The sequence below is a fragment of the Diabrotica virgifera genome, chromosome 5 (genome assembly GCF_917563875.1).
Source record: "Diabrotica virgifera virgifera chromosome 5, PGI_DIABVI_V3a".
Lineage (NCBI taxonomy): Eukaryota > Metazoa > Arthropoda > Insecta > Coleoptera > Chrysomelidae > Diabrotica > Diabrotica virgifera.
This window is the reverse complement of record NC_065447.1, coordinates 59,527,748-59,545,645: the sequence shown is the minus strand read 5'-3', so window position 1 is coordinate 59,545,645 and position 17,898 is coordinate 59,527,748. Positions and strand designations below refer to the sequence as shown.

At 33.5% G+C, this 17,898-nt stretch overlaps 1 protein-coding gene across 2 annotated transcripts; it reads right to left on the bottom strand.

Annotated features, from left to right (window-relative positions):
• Positions 1 to 200: 200 nt before the first annotated feature.
• On the bottom strand, positions 201 to 17,447 carry LOC114331014 (zinc finger protein OZF-like). 2 transcript variants are annotated; one of them, XM_050652551.1, is made up of 3 exons: positions 17,146 to 17,447; positions 5,121 to 5,543; positions 201 to 817 (listed from the first exon to the last, which is right to left on the bottom strand). In XM_050652551.1, the coding sequence occupies exons 1-3, from the start codon at positions 17,390 to 17,392 to the stop codon at positions 438 to 440; spliced, it is 1,050 nt and encodes a 349-aa protein (XP_050508508.1). In that variant the 5' UTR covers positions 17,393 to 17,447; the 3' UTR covers positions 201 to 437. The 2 variants fall into 2 exon arrangements, with proteins under 2 accessions (XP_050508508.1, XP_028136275.2); XM_028280474.2 differs by lacking the exon at positions 201 to 817 and having other exon boundaries at positions 2,880 to 5,543.
• Positions 17,448 to 17,898: the final 451 nt, after the last annotated feature.

The window sequence follows — 17,898 nt, the reverse complement described above, 5'->3', positions numbered from 1 at the left end:
CTCCGTTTCCATTCTCTTATCAATTTAATACTTTCACTACATGTATCAGAGATATCAGACATGATGCTAATGAATATTGTTTACAATAAAATAATATTAATGTTTATCAGCAAAACTACTAATACACACACCAGTTACATACAGCTAACCAAAGTAATTAACAACTCTGTAAACAACATAAAAAAAACGATGGGGCGCCACATGAATTATTGTATAAAGGTAATAAGTCTCGGACAAGTTTCCTTTATACGCTCAACAAAACTTTTATCCCGCGATATTTCGTGTATGGTGAGAGATACAAATTTCCCTTATGGACTCATTGATTTGCCGACTTTAGTTTAACAAAATGTATCTATATTTTATTTTGAATTCTTACTGATGTGGACTTATTCCCTTTATACAATATGCGATTCAATTGTAGTAATTATTGTGCAGTTTCATACTTGCGAAGTTTTTCTCAAGCATGTGTTTTCAAAATACTTATATGTAGTGATAAACTGCTTTAAACTTTCACACTTGTGAAGTTTTTCTCCAGTGTGAACTATCAAATGTCTTGTCAAATCACTTTTAGTAATAAACTGCTTAAAACAAATTTCACACTTGTAAGGTTTTTGACCTGTGTGTATACTCAAATGTCTTGTCAATTGACTTCCAGTAGCAAACTTCTTGAAACAAACTTCACACTTGTACGGTTTTTCTCCAGTGTGCACTCTCATATGGTTTCTCAAATTATCAGCTTCTATAAACTGCTTTAAACAAATTTCACAGTTGTAAGGCTTTTCTCCCGTGTGCACTCTCAAATGTGTTTTCAAAGTACCTGCTTTACTAAACTGCTTCAAACAAATTTCACACTTGTACGGTTTTTCTCCAGTGTGCACTCTCATATGGTTTCTCAAATTATCAGCTTCTATAAACTGCTTTAAACAAATTTCACAGTTGTAAATCTTTTCTCCCGTGTGCACTCTCAAATGTGTTTTCAAAGTACCTGCTTTACTAAACTGCTTCAAACAAATTTCACACTTGTACGGTTTTTCTCCTGTAGCACTCTCAAATGTATTTTCTAATGACTTGTTTCACCAAACCGTTTATTACAAATTTCACACTTGTGAAGTTTTTCTCCAGTGTGAATTATCAAATGTCTTTACAAATTACTTTTAGTAATAAACTGCTTAAAACAAATTTCACACTTGTAAGGTTTTTGACCTGTGTGTATACTCAAATGTCTTGTCAATTGACTTCCAGTAGCAAAATGCTTGAAACAAACTTCACACTTGTACGGTTTTTCTCCAGTGTGCACTCGCATATGGTTTCTCAAATTATCAGCTTCTATAAACTGCTTTAAACAAATTTCACAGTTGTAAGGCTTTTCTCCCGTGTGCACTTTCAAATGTGTTTTCAAAGTATACCTGCTTTACTAAACTGCTTCAAACAAATTTCACACTTGTATGGTTTTTCTCCTGTAGCACTCTCAAATGTATTTTCAAATGACTTGTTTCACCAAACCGTTTATTACAAATTTCACACTTGTGAAATTTTTCTCCAGTGTGAATTATCAAATGCCTTTACAAATCACTTTTAGTAATAAACTGCTTAAAACAAATTTCACACTTGTAGTAAGGTTTTTCACCTGTGTGTATACTCAAATGTCTTGTCAGTTGACTTCTGGTAGCAAACTGCTTTAAACAAACTTCACACTTGTGTGGTTTTTCTCCAGTATGTACTCTAGCTCATACATTTTCTCAAATTATCTGCTTTTATAAACTGCTTCAAACAAATTTCACAGGTGTGAGGTTTTTCTCCCGTGGGTGTACGGACAAAAAATCACTACAAAAAATTCTGGTCAAATAATCCCCACAAATTGTTTTAGACAAAATATCCCCACAAAAATGCCCACATAATGCGATGTCTTCAATATGTAACTTAATGCTGGCATCAAGGTTTTCAAACGAATAATTGATTGTGCGGTGAAATATGAACAAAGCAACAATGAGAAAGTATATCAGTGTTGTTGAAAATTTGTTACATGATACAAATGGTTCATCATCAACATCAATGGTGCTACAGCCCTATGAAAGAGCTTAGACCTTCCCAAGTCTATTACGCTAGTCAGTCCTATCCAGTGCCAACCGTTGCCAGTTGGCTCCGCCTATTTTTCTCCCATCCTCATCTACACCATCCTTCCATCCGAGTTTTGGCCTACCCCTATTTCTACTTCCCACAGGTTGTGATATAAGGATTCTTCTAGGAGGGTTGTTCTGCTGTGATCTTGCTAGATGTCCTGCCCATCTTAGTCTTCCTATTTTTATAAGAGATACTACGTCTTTATCAAAAAATATGTTTATATCTGTAGTATACCTCGTAGTTGTACATCCTCCTCCAAACACCATTTTCACAGATGCCACCGAATATTCCTCTCAGGATCCTTCGTTCAAATATAAGCAGATACAAATTGTTACGTGTTGTTTTTGGAATAGTTGAAATGTGTAAGCGAACACATTCATAGAAATAATGATTTTTTGTTATCTTCAGAGTGAGAGCGAATGTTGCTTGCATTGAATTTAAACTGATGACTAAATATTTTTGACGTATAAGTTACAAAAAAGGCACAGGTCTTTTTGCATACAATCAAAATTATCGTTTTCAAGCCCAGCAGTTATCATCACGAATAAGTAATGTTATTCAAAGCAGAGTGAGAAAATGATTTAAGCGAATAATTATTTATTTTTTGTCCAGAAAAATTTGTGATGATTTTTTGTCCGGAATTTTTTTGCCGATTATTTGACCGGAATTTTTTGTACGGGGATTATTTGTGGGCACAGACGTACCCAGGTTTTAGTTCCGGGGGGGGGGAGGGTGCAAAAAAATAAAACGACTAAAAGTACATAAAATAACCCTTATATTCATAAGAAAAATTTGAAAGATGATGTAAAAAATAGATCAATAAAAAAGCTCCTGGACGAAATTAGGAAGAATAAAGTACTATTATATCAAGTAAGCATTACAGAATTAATTTTCTGTTTTTCTTTTTAAATGTATCCACTACTTCATTCGGATCAATTTCTATGCCATAGTGAATGCTGTTATGAGGTCTGTATTAATTGCCTGCAATTGCTTTGATAGCGACAATGTATAGCTCATGACTTTTAAGAATCACTAGGAACATAACAAAATTCGAAGACCGAAGTGTGTTAAGCATTTGGTTGCCTTGTTGTGATGCTTCTGTACAGTGGCTACATTGAGTTCTTCGAGAGCCTGCACAATCGCTGGATAAATTTCCTTGAATTTTATAATGACTTCATGCTTGTGAACCCACCGTGTTTCGCACATAGCCAGTAGATTTTTTTGGTGATCAGCTGGCAACAGATCCCGAATTTTTTTTTCAGAACGGCAGTGCGTTTTGTCGAACGTCTAAAGTAGGAACTAACAGACTTCACGATCCCAACGCAATTTCGCATATCTACTTGTAAACATGAGTAGGCAATAGCAAGATTGTGAGTGTGCACTACAATGTAAATAAAAGCAAGATGCCACTTTTGACGAATATACGCTTCGGCACCGTGCAAATACCCACTCATAGCTGCAGCCCCATCGTAACCTTGTCCAACCACATGAGAACATTTAAGTCCATACTTTTTCAGAGCTGTAATTATGAGATTTGCAAGGCCGCATCCTGTCACGTCAACAGTTGGAATATACTGTAAGAACATCTCGATAACTTTATGTTGTTTAACATCTGTGACATCAACATATCGCAAGCACAGTGAGACTTGATCCATACGCGTAATGTCAGTCGTCTCATCGGCGAGAATCGCAAAAAATTAGCCTTCTTTACTTCACCGATGATCTTATGTTGAATAATATCACCACAAATGTCAATTATTTCATTTTGGATTTGAGGGTTCGTGTCATTCTTCGGAGAAATGGCCAAATGCTTAAAAAGATCTTTATCCCCAGATTCGGCTGCGTACCGCAACAGTGCTCGAAAATTACCATCATTATGAAGTGGTTGTTCAGACTCTAGTGTAATGTGGATCCTCCCCGAATCAGTTTTACCTCTTATAAAGGTATACCTTGTTTGCCGCAAAAATTATTTTACGATAGGGATTAGTTTTTTTCTTTTGCTGTCTCTTCCTTTCAGAAGACAACTGCTCATCAAAGGAAGTGAAATTGAAATGATGAGAACTTTATATTGAAAGTATTGAACAAATCATAAAAAGATTAGCACCTGTAGGTAGCGCCTTAAGATATTAAAATAAGATCTAGCGCCTGTCCTTATTTTAATTTTATAAATGTTAACATCTTAACTTTTCGGGGAGGAGGAGAAGGGGTAGGTTTAAACTCCCAAAACCCCCTGGCTACACCCGTGTTTGTGGGGATTTTTTGTCTGGGGATTTTTCTTCCGAGATTATTTGTCCTAGGTTACTCCCGTGTGCACTATATAATGGGTTTTCAGACTACCTGCTTTATTAAACAAATTTCACACTTGTGATTTTTTTCTCAAGCATGTGTTCTCAAATGTCTTGTCAAATTACTTTTAGTAATAAACTGCTTCAAACAAATGTCACACTTGTAAGGTTTTTCACCCGTGTGTATACTCAAATGTCCTGTCAGTTGACTTCTGGTAGCAAACTGCTTTAAACAAACTTCGCACTTGTACGGTTTTTCTCCAGTGTGCACTCTCATATGTTTTCTCAAATTATAAGCTTCTATAAACTGCTTTAAACAAATTTCACAGTTGTAAGGCCTTTCTCCCGTGTGCATTCTCAAATGTGTTTTCAAATGACCTGCTTCACCAAACCGTTTAAAACAAATTTCACACGTGTGAAGTTTTTCTCCAGTGTGAAATATCAAATGCCTTTGCAAATTACTTTTAGTAATAAACTGCTTCAAACAAATGTCACACTTGTAAGGTTTTTCACCTGTGTGTATACTCAAATGTCTTGTCAGTTGACTTCTGCTAGCAAACTGCTTTAAACAAACTTCACACTTGTACGGTTTTTCTCCAGTGTGCACTCTCATATGTTTTCTCAAATTATCAGCTTCTATAAACTGCTTTAAACAAATTTCACAGTTGTAGGGCTTTTCTCCCGTGTGTACTCTCAAATGTGTTTTCAAAGTACCTGCTCTACTAAACTGTTTAAAACAAATTTCACACCTGTGAAGTTTTTGCCCAATGTGTGTTTTCAAATGTCTTTTTAAATCACTTATAGTAAACTTCTCCAAACAAACTTTGCACTCATGAGTTTTTTCTTCAGTGTGAACTTTCTTATGTTCAGTGAAATAACCTTTTCGAGAAAACTGCTTAAAACAAATTTCACATTTGAAAGGTTTTTCTCTGGCATGTACCAACAAGTGTTGTTTTAAGTATTTTGTTTGAGTAAACTGCTTATAACATGTCTCACATTTGTAACATCTTTGTTCAGTCCCAACTATCATATTTTTATTTAATATTTTCCCTTCAGCATGTTGACCTGCATATTTTCCATTACAAGACGAATGTAACGTTTCCATCATGCTCATTTTGTTCTCCTCCTGGGAACAACCTAAAATTTAAACCAATTATAAATAATTAAATCAAAAACAGCTTATCTTTCATTTCAGTTCAGAGATGATCCACCATCCCTATACAGTAGGGTGGTACGAAAGGATAGGAAAAACATTTTTTTTCAAAGAACTTTCTAATAGCACTCGAAAGTTGCCTTTTCATGTCTACAATAAAACTACAAAATATTTTTGTTCTAGGTTTACATCTTGATGTGCCGCAAGAGCATTGAAAAGATAGGGTTTTAACAACAAAATGCAGAAATTTTCAAATATTTTATACATTTAACCTGGTGCCATAGCTAACATTTTTTAGTCAGTTAACATTGCTATCATTGCTATATGTACACATTGATACAAGATTTCTTTAGTTACAATATTCCTCTTGATATTTTAATAAATTGTTTTTTGTCTCAAACTTGGGCATAATCTTTTGGGAAGCAACATTTGCTCTAGCAAAGCTATTTCTTACTTCTAGACCACATACACTAAGAGATGACTCAGTCACAAGCTTTATAACTCTTTCCTCTGCCTGTGTATGACAGTGGAAACATTGAAAATCCACACACTGCACCTGACAACTAGGTTATCTTGCTTCACTTATATACCTCATCTTCACTTATATAATATAGTCCTCGTCAGTTATATGTTTTGTCATAGGAGGCTCAGTAATTTCTTCTTCCGTCCAGTTAATTATATCAATGTAATCATTGGCTTTAAAGTTAAGCTTCGGGACAACAAAGTCCCTTACACCACTTATGAGTCCCGATCTTGCCTTCAAAAGTCGCCGTAGACCTAGCTCTCTTAAGTGTTTTCCCTTGTCACATAACATGGAGAGAAGTACATTTTCTGGGTGAGAGAAGTAATCATTCCGTTGAATTACTGGATCAGTTATTTGGAGATGTTCTTCACAAAGATAACGTGAAAATTTGATGAGTCCCCGTAGATGTTTTGACCCATTTACACAAGATGGTTTCAGTTTAATATGAGACCAGACTGGGGCATACACCTTCATCACATACATAGTTAAAGTTTTCAGATTATCTGAAGGATTGTTTGTTGCAACATACAACAGAAGAATGCCATTGGCCAACGTAAGCCATCGTGAATGAGCTAATTTCCCAGGGGTTTTTAAAGAAATATCAGAAGGACATACACCACTGGAGATCGCTTTGCACATTTCAAGTAAATATTTTTGATCTGTGCTTAGATCATTCTTAATATCTAGAATAGGGAGGTTGCTTTGTATGGGAGCAAAATTAATAATAGGAATCTGGTTACAAATTGCAAGTTCTTTGCTTAAAGCCCCTCCAAATTCATTAGGGTCTTTAGTTTTCCATCCAATGCACAAAACAAATAACGCAAAGGCAATTCATTGGTATGGAACAAACAAATCAGCCTCTGCAGCGGCTTATTTAGGTTTTTTTCCATTTAAGCAATTACACCATTGTTAACACTGGTGATAGTGACAATTCCATCGCATCCGACAGCTGTTATATTGGAAATGTTCAAAGGATTGTCACCTTGAAAATGCTCTACTATGCTATCTGTTATAGCCACTTATTCCGGAAGCAGGAGTTATTTGCCTTAGGAAGGTTGGTCCAGGTTCTTCTACTATTGAAATATGCTCTTTTACTATACTTAGTCTTTTTGTAAAATTTGTTTCCTCGTTTTTCTTGCTTAATTGTTTTGTCTTTTTTTCCATCAAAGAATAACCCCGCGATTTTTCCAATTTGAGTGAAGCTAATTTCTGTGGCTTTTGTACGATTTTTCAACCGTGCTCGACGTATTTTCATTCTGTCAATTACCTTACTTTTATTATCTTTCACAATAATGCCAAAATCTCGTACAGCACTGGTGATTGCTGCTGCTACTCTGTCAGAGACAGCAGTCCTGTCACAAATAGAAGCTACTGTTGGCAGTTCTACTCGCATTTGCTTAGTTATACTTAAAGAACTTGAGTGCTTTTTGGAACGATAAATAAATTCTTGCTCGGAACTTTGATCATTATCATTAGCATGATGTAACACATATAATATTCACAGCTGTATTCCCATCAGCTACTGATTATTGTCTGTCATCCAAATGCTGCTGTACTAGTTTTGCCTGGTTTCCTCCCTCGTTGACATAAACTTTGAAACTACCTTGTCAACTCTACCGATACACATTTTCCTCACGTCTTGGCTTTCATATGCTACTAAGAATGTTAAATTATATTAAGGAATGAAATAAATATTTACTACTAAATATTTCTTTAAATGCTGAATTCTAGTTCAAACTTCGCCAGTTTTAGTAAAAATAAATATTGGATTGTTAAAAGTAAGTTAAAATTAAAATTATCTTCAAAGAGTAGTTTTAGAGCGTGTATTTATCATTCAAAATAGGAATTAAGACATTACAATAGCTATTTTTGACCAAAACAAAATCATCAATATTCGCAAAATTTAACTAAAAATTCTAATTTTCAACCCTTTTGCGGCACCTCTCAAAATATTTTGTTTTAAAAAATATATTTTTTTGTGGCCTAACAATGGCTATAGGCAACTTTCTATCACTATTACACATTGAAATTATAAAAACATTTTTTTCGTTCCACCCTACTATGCAGCCCTTTCGGTTTTTCTAGACTTCCTCAGTTGGGCTACATGGAAACCTCTGAATCGAAACGAAACCAAGCTGCCTATTTAAACAGAATTTCAAAAATAATTCTGCGTATCGGACGTTTCAGCGGTAGCGATATCTATTAAAAAGAAATAAGAAGTCCCAGATCTAAACAATAAATCTAAAAATTCTGTTTGAACCACTTTCTGGTAATATCCTTAAACTCTGCCTTTTACAATTTATAAGGCAAGGAGACGACGAATAAAGGAGACGAAAGGCACTCTACAATATTATGCAGTCACATTCCGTCTATTCATCTAGGAAAAATTCCAACGAAAGTTAATTCCGTGTACTCAAAATATGAGTATGTATAATGAAAAATTAAAAACAGCATTTCAGTTTAGATATAATCCACCACCCTTATTATTTAAGATTTAAGACTAATAACACACCTCTATTAAGTACAATCAGCGAGCAATAGTAAGAATTGAAAAAGAAACATCTGAAGAAATGGAAATAAAGAGAGGAGTCAGGCAAGGCTGCATACTTCACCTCTATTATTTAATGCTTATTCTGAAGAGGTAATGCGAGAAACTCTGGAAGATGAAACAGTCGGCATAAGAGTAAATGGAGTCTTAGTTAACAACATCAGATATGCAGATGATACAGTAATAATAGCTGATAGTTTATAATACCTGCAAAGACTCATGAGTAAAATAGTAAGGTGTAGTAGGGAGTACGGACTCTCTCTCAATATCAAAAAGATGAAGTTTATGAAAATTAGTAAAAACAACCATTATACTAACGAAATCTTGATAGTAGAGGGCCAGCAGATCGAAAGAGTAAAAAGTACACTTACCTAGGAACACTCATAACAGAAAATAATGACTACACTGCAGAAATCAAAGTCAGAATCGAAAAAGCACGTTCTAATTTCATGAAAATGAAAAAGGTCCTATGTAGCAAAGATTTAACATTAGCTCTTAAAGTACGCCTAACAAAATGTTACGTATACAGTGTACTGGGACCACACTATACTCACAGTTCAAACAGTGGCACAAAATAGACCAGATATTGAACTAGTTAATTTATTAACAAGACAAACACCATATATTGATGTGGTGATACCTAACAACAATAATCTATGTACTAAATTTACTGAAAAGATCACCAAGTACAGAGATCTGGAAATTCAAATACAAAGACAATGGAGAATGCAAAATAGCCAGACAATACCGATTATTATGTCTACTACTGGAGTCATTCAGAAAAACATAAAAAAGATGGGTCTAAATCAGTGTTTCCCAACCTTTCTTGTGCCATGCCCCACCTTAGCCTTTCTAAAATTCATATGTAACCATGGGCGCCCATATAAAAATTTTTAGGGGAGGCCTGACGTGAAGATTTTGCACATTACAATTTGTATACTTTGCTATTTAAAGGACCCGAAAAGCATGTAACATACATAATTTTTAATAGGAAGAAATCACTAAGAATCTGAGATATGAAGTAGTTTTCAATCCTAATAGGAATATTAATAATATTTAAAAATATTAAAATATTACTAGAAGATTTTTAAATTAAAAACTTATTGGTCCATTTTCTTGGTAACACCTCCACGGCTTCTAAAATTTGCAAGCCAGATGGATGCTGAAGCGAAGAAGACAAGAGGGAATTCAAAAACTTACAATTCACGACCCCGTCTGTTCAGCTGGTAAATTCCAACAGAAAATGGACCTAGTTACTCAAAGAAGTAACGACCAATATAAAAATAAAATAAAAATTCCATTTTTATTCAGTTGCAATGCGAAGGCAAAACAATCTTATTTTTCAGTTAGAATACGGAGCGCAGTCCAGACCTCTGAATCGACAATTTTTGACTCTACGTTCTCTCCGATGAGACTCCAACAAGAGTTGGAGTCAAAATCGTCGATTCAGAGGGCTGGACTGCACTCCATATTCTAATTGAAAAAAAAGATTGTTTTGTCTTCGCATTGCAACTGAATAAAAATTTTATTTTATTTTCACTAAGAATCTGTTTACGAAACACAGTAAGTAAATTTTCAAAACATGTAATGAAAAACTCATGTTCAAATTCCAATTTACTATGGAATCTCTAACGCGAGAATTTTACTGTCATCGTTGCATTTGGTTGTCTTTTTAAAGACATATCACATGCTATGATATTTTTTTGTGACGGATATTCTTGAGTTGGGATTGATTTCATGTAATCGAATGAACTATCTTTTAGTAAAGTCGTCCCAGTATGACGACATCATTTTAAAGTTTTCTACTTTAAAATGTATAATATACGTCTGAATTGCCAATATAAATGAGTCAGATTAAATAAATTATTAGAAGAATTTTTTTACTTAGCAACAACATTTTTGTTTATTTTAGTAGTATTTTGTATTTTGACAACGAAACCCGATTTGGGCTTCAAAACGTTAATAAAATCTTTTTTTGGTAAAATTGTGGCTTATTTCCCATTATAATATAAATAGTTGATTATAAAAATGCCACAAGGAAATAGCTTCAGAACAACATCAAATTCCAAATAATTTTAATAAAGATTTTTCTATATTTTAATTTATTAAAAACACTGTTTAATATAATATTTAGTTTTTCAAAGATTTCTGCTAAACTACTCACAAATGCTTTAACTATCGATTGTTAATAGATACTTCATTTCAGGTTTGTCGCTTAAAAATCACTAATATGTAGTATCAAAGAGTTCCATAAATATTTTCAAGCAGTTTCCATCGGATTGCCATCTTACTTCATTATGAAGTAAAAGTCTCAGGTGGTCTTCAATTTGTTCTTCACATAATATCTTGAAGGGACGCTCACGAATGTAGTACTTAATTTAGAACAGGCGAGATGTCTTTAGCCACCAAGTTTTCCCTACTAATAACATAATGCACAAGAATCATTGCTGGATTCGCGTCTTTCATCAATTTTAAGCAGCCATTTTTCTTGCCCATCGCATTAGGAGCACCATCAGCAGCACAAAATGTAAGTTATCAATACTGCCTCACTGCCTCTCAAAGATGATTCATCCATTTGCACTGAGAGATTTCTTGTTTTCAGCTTACTGGCATAACTAGCCTCAATAACACGTTATTAGTTGAAGTATGAGCAGTATACCCCATTCCACGAATATATACGACCCTCTTGGATTATCACGACAACGAATATTTTACTGTGCAAAATATGAAGAACGAAAGTAAATTGCAAATTATATTGTTGTTTATTGGAGTAATTATTAGAGTAAAAGACTTTCGTACTTCTTATGTTGGGCAATCCATATGAAATCAACCAATGACTGTTGCTGACTAATTTTTTTTTATTTTTTTACCCAAGATTGTACTATGTTCAGAGAGTTGAAAACTGGTAGTCATTAATTTTTTTTATGTTCAGTTTTTTTGGCAGCCATTTTGTTTGGTTGCGACAGCCGATTTAGCGTTTTGCAAAGGTTTGCGTTTAAGTCTGTATCTCATTCATTTTCAAAGATATTCAGTTATAACAAAAACCATCTTAAAGATCATTAAATTTACTATATTTTAAGCTTAATTAATACTTACATCTACTTAATAGTGAATTTAAAAAAAATTATAAACGTTAACGTTTTGGGAAGATAAATTCTCATTTTTGAAGTTAAAAATTTTAAAGAAGGAATTAAAACTCACCTTTAAATATTTTTTCAGATGTAGTCCTTATATAGCAGTACTTCTCCAAAAAGTTTTAGCTTTGAATGTCTCATCCTTTTTTTTATATGATTTTTCAAAAATTGCAATTTGTCGAAAATCAACCATTTTTAACCTGAAATATCTCAAAAGGGACACACACAAAAAATCTAAAATTCTCACAAAGTACTCTTTACTTAGGTGGTAGTAAGTGGTTTAAATTGCATCATTGAGACTTTATTAGTTTTTAAGTTACAAATTTTTAAAAATAGTGTTTTATTCAATGTCGCAAACACGAAGACTCTTACCAATTGAAAATAAATTATAAAGACACATCGTTATTTTAACTCTAACTGTACATACTAGACTATTTACTACAAAATATTTACTACAAAAGCTGTTAATATTAAGTTAATATATGAGTTGAATTTTATGTCAAATTAAAAAGTCTAATCTAACAAAAAAATATATTTTTATTTATTATCCGATTGTAATGAAACTTGGTATTTTAACTTATTTTTAAGTCCTAAAAATGAATATTCCATTAGATTTTTAATATATTCAAAGAAAAAAAAGTTTAAATTTTGAATTTTGTAAAGGAATGAGTCACTCATGCCTGTTGAGGCAAGAAGAGACTAGCAGAGATAACTGACAGACAAGTCTCTACAGGCAAGGCTCAGCAATAGTAGTTCAGTTGACTTCATGCATTAGTGGAGAGTGGTTGTATTTCAATATGTGTTGTAAAAGTTAGTTTTGATATGGAGTGTTCATTAGGAGTTTTAACTAGTGAGTTATGTCATAAATCTGAATAACAGCCTTTTTCTAAGGATATATATAAAGTAAGTGATTTAAATGTAAGTGAACAACTATTATTAGAGCTTCGATTATCAAGTAAACTAGAAACAATTTGCAACTACCATAAATTGAAGTATCTTAATAAGTACCATCATATATTTGGTAAAAGTTGTTGTGACCCATTAGGTATCCATAAAAAACCTATTAGAAATGAATTAAGGGAGATCTTATTTGAACATTTACAAAGGAATCAAAATGTTCCCGTTTTCTTGATCCCTGGAAAATCACTTTGTCCTACATGTAATAAGAAAATATTTGGTGTCACCGCAGAAGGAAAAACAAGGGACATTGACATAGATTATGAACCAGAAACGGATGTAGAGAAATCATTTGTTGGTGAAGTCACCAGTTTAAATTTAGTTGATTCTGTTTGTAAATCATTAAATATATCCCCTGCTTCAAAAATAATTAATTTGAGTAAAACAAAACGCCAGTCAGCTTTAAAATATAAAACCGAAAAAATAAGTACAGCTGTGAAAAGAAAATTGGCTTACACTTTCAATGAGAGTGTTACAAATGAAGAAGAAAGCACAGAAGAAACTGAAGACAATTTGTCAAATGATTACAAGAAACTTATCGCACAGTTGCAAGAAAAATGTAAACTAAGTAAAAAAGAAGAAAAAATTAAGATCATAAGTCTGTTACCCAGTTCTTGGTCCAAACAACGGATATGTAAAGAGTTTGATGTTACTGATTATCAAGTACAATTATCACGAAAACTAATGAAAAGTCAAGGTGTTTTACCTGAATTAAAAAATAAGGATGGCCACAGATTAAGTAATGAAGTTGTTAATGATGTCATTAAGTTTTATGAAGACGATGAAAATAGTCGGTTATGCCCCGGAAAAAAGGAATGTGTTTCATTGGGTCACAAAGTTTATAAACAAAAAAGACTAATACTGTATACATTGAATGAGTTGTTTGTGGCTTTCAAAGAAAAATATCCTAGCCATAAAATTGGTAGGTCAGCTTTTTGCTCCTTAAGGCCCAAGTGGTGTGTTTTACCTGGGTCATCTGGTACACACAGTGTATGTGTGTGCAAGTACCACCAGAATGTAAAACTTATGATTGCTGGAGCAAACCTCAATACTGATTACAAAGACTTAATTGATTTACTGGTTTGCAACTCTGAGAGTAGTGAATGCATGCTTGATCTTTGTGAGCTCTGCCCAGGTAGACAATTTCTTATTGAGCTACTAGGCACTGAAACTGATGATCTTCCTGATGATATTACTTTTATGCAGTGGGTTAGTACTGATCGAGCAGAACTAATCACTCGAACTATGCCGGTTGATGACTTTTTTGAGGCCTTAGTTGACAGGCTTATTGAATTAAAAAAACATCATTTCATTTCGAAAGCACAGTCTCGATATTTGAAAGACCTTAAGGAAAATTTATCAAACGATGTTTGTGTAGTGTTGTGTGATTTTGCGGAGAACATGACATTTGTTGTACAAGACGAAATTCAAAGTTTTCATTGGTCCAATCCTCAAGCCACCTTGCACCCCTTTGTATTTTACTACAAACAAAATGATGAAGATGGTATTAAATGTAAAAGCTTATGTATTATAAGTGACAACTTGGATCATAACACTGCTACTGTTCACACATTCCAAAAATATTTTGTCGAAGAAGTGAAGAAAGTAGCACCAGAAGTAAAGAAAATAATTTATTTCAGTGATGGAACCAGCGGTCAGTACAAGAACCGAAAGAACTTCAGTAACATTTGCCACCATAAGACTGATTTTGATATTGCATGTGAGTGGAACTTTTTTGCCTCCTCACATGGCAAAAATGCCTGTGACGGAATTGGTGGTACCACAAAGAGAGCTGTAACTCAGGCCAGTTTAAAACGTCCTTATAACAATCAAATTTTAACAGCTGAAGAAATGTGCAAGTTTTGCCTTGATAATATATCAGGCATACATTTTATTTTTGTAACATCAGAAGAAATTGAAACAAACAGCACAAAATTACAAAAGAGATTTGACTACTGTGTAAAAGTACCGCAGACAAGGGCGTGTCATCGATTTGTACCTCTAAGTCAAGCAGAGATAAAATGCTACGAGTACTCAAAATCAGAACGCTTTACTACTTGCAGTACTTCTCTTATTCCAGACTGCAATGCATTTTCATTTGAAATAAATGATACTATAGCTTGTGTTTATGACGATAAATGGTGGATCGGGAGAGTCGTAGAAACATCGGAAGAACATAATGATCTCTGTATTCACTTTTTTCATCCACATGGTCCAAGAACCTCTTTTAAAGCCTCAAAAGATGACAAGGTGTGGGTGCCCATCAGCAAGGTACTAAGAAAACTGTCGCCAACAGAATTTACAACTGCCACAGGTCGGAGTTTCAACATTAGTGAAAAACTTTGTACAGCGATCAGTCAAATTTATACAACAATTTGTTAAGAGCACCAAGTGACAATAACAGCAACCTATTGACAATTTTTATAGGAAATAAGCAATATGTACAGTTAAAGTTAAAATAACAATGTGTCTTTATAATTTATTTTCAATTGGTAAGAGTCTTCGTGTTTGCGACATTGAATAAAACACTATTTTTAAAAATTTGTAACTTAAAAACTAATAAAGTCTCAATGATGCAATTTAAACCACTTACTACCACCTAAGTAAAGAGTACTTTGTGAGAATTTTAGATTTTTTGTGTGTGTCCCTTTTGAGATATTTCAGGTTGAAAATGGTTGATTTTCGACAAATTGCAATTTTTGAAAAATCATATAAAAAAAAGGATGAGACATTCAAAGCTAAAACTGTTTGGAGAAGTACTGCTATATAAGGACTACGTCTGAAAAAATATTTAAAGGTGAGTTTTAATTCCTTCTTTAAAATTTTTAACTTCAAAAATGAGAATTTATCTTCCCAAAACGTTAACGTTTATAATTTTTTTTAAATTCACTATTAAGTAGATGTAAGTATTAATTAAGCTTAAAATATAGTAAATTTAATGCTCTTTAAGATGGTTTTTGTTATAACTGAATATCTTTGAAAATGAATGAGATACAGACTTAAACGCAAACCTTTGCAAAACGCAAAATCGGTTGTCGCAACCAAACAAAATGGCTGCCAAAAAAAAACTGAACATAAAAAAAATTAATGACTACCAGTTTTTAACTCTCTGAACATAGTACAATCTTGGGTAAAAAAATAAAAAATAAAAAAAATTAGTCAGCAACCATTTTAATTTTAATTGGTTGATTTGATATGGATTGATCCGTTGCACACTAAAATATTCGTTGTCGTGATAATCCAAAACAGTCGTATATTCGTGGAATACACCATAAATAAAGACTATAATGTTTTTCATCGAAATCTAGCATTGTTTAACCCGAAGTGAAAGGGTTAAATTTGTGTCGAGTCCATACTAACTAAGCAACTAATCAAGGAAAGAAGGCAACTACTGGCGGAAAATAAACGCCATACTCAAGAATACATAAAACTAAATAAAACAATTAGAAATGAACTAAGTTTGGCATAAGCTTAGTAAAGTAAGAAATGGAAAACAACAGAGGCTTAAAATGTCTAATGGCAAGACTGGGTGTAAAGAGAAGAATATCAAAATTAAATACATCAACAATAAGGAAGAGAGGGACAAATATAAAATAACAAAGATAGTTCATAGAATTCTACAAAACCTTGTTCAGACTGTGTACAAGCTATTTATGAGAATGATTAACAACTGGTTGATTCACAAAATGAATGTTCTACCGATAGGTAGAACAAATAAGGCAAATGAATACCAACTGCACGTATTTCTTGCATAGGCAGCTAGCTCATAATATACCTACAGGTTTGGGGTTCTCTCCTATAGTACGAGTTTTAGCGATGAACAAAGAAATTTCATAACTAGTCTCAAGAACACGTTATTAGTTGAAGTATGAGCAATAAATAAAGACTATACTATAATGTTCTGCATCAAAATCTAGAATTGTTTAACCTGAAGCGAAAGGGTTAAACTGGTGTCGAGTCCATATTCCAATTGCCCCCCTGTGGGGCGTGGGTCCAATTGGAATTGGAAATATGTTGCTCAGGATAGAGACCGATGGAAGGAGTTGGGAGAGGCCTATGTCCAAACGTGGACGATAGAAGGCTAAGAAGAAGAAGAAGGGGCGTGGGCCCACGTTGGGAAACAATGGTCTAAATTCTAAATGAACAATTCTAAGACCATGCAGGAAGCTGTACTACTCTCGACGGCTAGATGTTTTCGAAAATTTTTGGGAGATACTCAAGCATACCAAGTCACCTAGGGCTCGATAACATGGAAAGAGTCCCACCAGAGCTCAATCCTTTTGATACCTTAGGTATCTGGGATGAGTCAATTTTCCCCTCAGAGGGAGTGTGAGCCGTATGGCTAAATCTGGGATAATAAACTTCTCCCACATAAAATTAATTTGTTATTGTTATTATATTAATCAGTGTTATTATTTACTTACTTTCTTCATGTGTTGTTTGTTTTTCTTCAAATGGTGTAAAATATTCATCTTGTTCTACTTTAGGGTTTACCGGAAATTCATTTAAGTTCAAATAATCAAATGCTTGATCTGCAGCAATTTCTGTCTTGGGTTCTTTCTTAATTTCTATTTTGAAGGCATCCAATGGACCAACACAGGTGTCATCTATTTCTATTTTACAAGTTCTCTCACTAGCTTCTTCCATATCATTAAATTTAATTTTATGCATCAATTTCAGGATTTAGCAAAATCACTAAAAAATAGATTTTAATGTTAAAGTTAAAGTTAACCTCACATTTGAAAAGGGTTAGTATACTTCAAAATACTCCTGTAGATGGCGACAGCATATAATTTTGTTTTTTATACACTCCCCGACACAAAATTCCGCCAATAAAAATTTTTGATTAAGTTTGACAATTTTATAACTTTATTATTTGTACTCTGATTTTCAAGATTCTTGCAATACCGTAGAATTATATATCTATGTGCAATACCGGGTGTCCACTTATATTTTCCCCCATTTTAACTGCCTATAACTTCTAAACGGCTCAACATAGAAATATGCGGTTTTCGCTGAAATGTTTTATTTTAGTAAAAGATTTTTCTGAATCGACTGAATTTTTTATATCGCTTTCAAATACGAAAAGAAAAATTGCGGATTTTTGAAAAAAACGTTGTTGACTTTTTTTAAATAGAACACCCAGTATATTTTTTTGTAAATTGAAAGAAAGGTCA